Genomic DNA, 2,844 nt, shown 5'->3' with positions numbered 1-2,844 from the left:
TGGGAATTTTCAGTCGAATAAATAATTATCAGTTTTTGAACTATCAAGTCCTATAACTTTCATAAACTATTTGGACCTAGTATCTGAATAATTAGAGTTACTTTTCTTGTCATGGCTTTGACATTTCTCATTTTGTGATCACCACCTTTAGATATTTTGATTATAACACAACTTGTCACCCAAACGTTTCTTAGCACTACCTAAAATATAGCAACTGTCTTAATGCGTATGGCTAACTGAAAACCGGTCTATTTAACTACATTTAGCTATTTGACTATTTAATTATAATGCATTATGGTTCACACAATTAAAAATGGCACATTCAGTGCTTAGGCTGTCAGTGTATGGCTCTTAAAAGAACTTGTAATATACTTCGTAGTTCAATTATAAGTAAGTACTTGTACTTGTACTTAGTAAGTACTTGTAAAACACTTCAAAGAAGGCTTTTAGTAACATTATACTTGGGAAAAAGTAAATACATGCCATTATCAGAGAAATTGATATTTCCAACGTTAAACTTTATGTTTCCCAAGATAATGGATGTATTATATTTCGTCGAATATAAATAATAGGAAAAAGCAGAAATGCATAAATCAGTCGGTAAATGAATAAGTGAAATAATATACGTTTTATACATAAAGTTTTATATCACATAATAAAAGCATAAAGAAAAATTTACATTCTAAATAAACCAAAAATCACAGTTTCTCTGGACTTATTCATAACCTGTCCAGGTTAATTTTTACATAAATTAATTATAAGTCGTAGGGAAAAAAAAATATAATGTCTTTTGAACTAAATTAAAAGCTACCTAAATTTTCCGTTCTATATAGATTTTTCCCCTAAATTAATTCTGTACTGATTCGTCGTGAATCCTAAGTCTTAATCAAATATTCATCATTGCATTAATGAAAATATAAAAATTGTTTAATTCCTAGTGGTTTAAGAAACCTATATTATCATACATGTTAACATTCTTTATATATATATAGATTTAAACGTCGTAACTACCGCAGTGTCACAATTTCACCGTTGTATATTAATATTTCGATTACTCAGTAGGCCAAATATTATAATAGTTACAATAGTAAAAATTAGGCTCTCCAGTCCTTATGCTATTCGGAACTTTGCGATAGGATCGTCCGTCACAAGTCAGTCTTAGTGGACCTATACTTACAACATCCACAATGTAACACAGCACATTCACGTGAACACTAGAGTGTCTGGCCGAAGGTGGAGAGACTGCAGGGTCTGCGTGTTGTGGGCTGGACACGGCTTGGCGAGGAGATCGGGGCGCGCAGGTCGGGCCGCCCGGGCGCACATTCACCGAGCCAACGGTGCCAGCACCGCCGACGCTGCCAGGGCAAGAGCCAGAGACGACGCCAGCGCCGCCCCGCGGGAGTAAGACAGCTCCTCGCTTTTGACGACCTCGTTCTGGGTCTTGTCGTATTTGTGCGTCTTCTTCGTGACCGGCTTCGGCGTTGTCGTCGAGGTTGTGGTGCTGGTTGATGGTGACGGAGGCGGCGGCGGCGGCGGTAAGGTCGGCTGCGGCGGCGGCGCCGGCGACTGGTCCTCCGCCTTGCAGCACACACGAAAGACCAGTTTCATGTTGTGCGTCAGACAACGGCCTCCGATACGCCGGTGCAAATCGTCCTTACTCGACGTGGATATGAAGTAGTAATCCTTCCCTGGAAGGAACTCCAACCCACCAGGCTGCGGCGTGAACGGTCGGAACGTTATTGTGAAGAACATCAACTTATGAGGCTTATCACATATCGCTATTATACGGGGGTTCGGATTCGTTATCCTACACGTATCGTACTCCTCTTTGCTAACGTTGTATATTATGTACTTCTCCGTGTCCTCCTCAAACGTCCCTGGAGCGTACACTGGACATATTATATTCACTTGGTCGTACTCGAACTGGGCATTGCCTTTATTGAGATCGAATACGTGATCGGTGTTGTCTATTCGGAATATACTATTTGTTGTGTTCCAATGTATGTAGAAGGACTTCGCGTAGTTCCCCATCACGCTTTCGATGAAAAATATGAGCACTAATAAGGTCCAAGGCGTCTGCCGAAGGCCAAAATAAGCTAGCGACACCATTCTGTCTTCAGCCAACTCGCATAATCCGATCGAACTCGCGTTGGACAATCGGCGTCTAAACCCTGCTGGGTACGCACTCACACCAATCCATATTCCAGTTATAAAATCCACTGTGGCCGTTCCAACATAGTTTAACACACACAATTCACACAGAAAACACTATTAAACAGTTCAATTTTCGTCACTCAACCGATGGGTCCTCCATGTTTCGTTTCACGTTAGATTCTATTCGTCGATAAATGTGGAATTCCGAGACGTGGCTTGAGTTTTAACGCGTCGGATTGTTCACTTTTTCCGGTACAAATTAGTTATTTTGGATGCTAGTTGCCGCGGGAACACTTTTTGTGTAAGTATATTGTCAGAATTAATCAATACATGACGGATTTTTACAATACTTGGATGTTCTTTGTATTGTGGGCGAGAGACGCGTTTCGTACGTGCCGTGCGCCGCGCGGCGGTCCACCGAACTACTGGTATGCGAGGCGAGCCTGTACGCATGCGGCCTCCCCCTGCCCCTCTCCAACCCCTCGCAAACGGTCGCGTTCACGAAAGCTTAAACTTTACAGTTGGCATTCTTGGAGAATTAAAACTCTTTGCTGTCAATTTTCGAACAAAACCTCCTTTCGAATCCTAAATTTCAAATACTGAACACGTTTAAACAAATCAACGTTCGATTTTTAGAAACAAAACTACTTTTTGAAAACAGAACTCGAGCTTTCTTTTTAACTTTCGGTG

General features: G+C 41.1%; 1 protein-coding gene across 1 annotated transcript; it reads right to left on the bottom strand.

Annotated features, from left to right (window-relative positions):
• Positions 1-525: 525 nt before the first annotated feature.
• Positions 526-2,568, bottom strand: Ephrin (ephrin). Its single transcript, XM_028303916.1, has one exon. The coding sequence runs from the start codon at positions 2,107-2,109 to the stop codon at positions 1,324-1,326; it is 786 nt and encodes a 261-aa protein (XP_028159717.1). The 5' UTR covers positions 2,110-2,568; the 3' UTR covers positions 526-1,323.
• Between the last annotated feature and the right edge of the window lie 276 nt (positions 2,569-2,844).

This window comes from Ostrinia furnacalis, unplaced genomic scaffold, assembly GCF_004193835.3.
Source record: "Ostrinia furnacalis isolate ACB-3 unplaced genomic scaffold, ASM419383v2 OfSCF1319, whole genome shotgun sequence".
NCBI lineage: Eukaryota > Metazoa > Arthropoda > Insecta > Lepidoptera > Crambidae > Ostrinia > Ostrinia furnacalis.
The sequence above is the reverse complement of the archived record's forward strand: the minus strand, read 5'-3'. Positions and strand labels throughout refer to the sequence as shown.

Excerpts from the sequence above, each read along its gene's own strand:
- Ephrin (XM_028303916.1), bottom strand. The coding sequence starts at position 2,109 with ATGGTGTCGCTAGCTTATTTTGGCCTTCGGCAGACGCCTTGGACCTTA.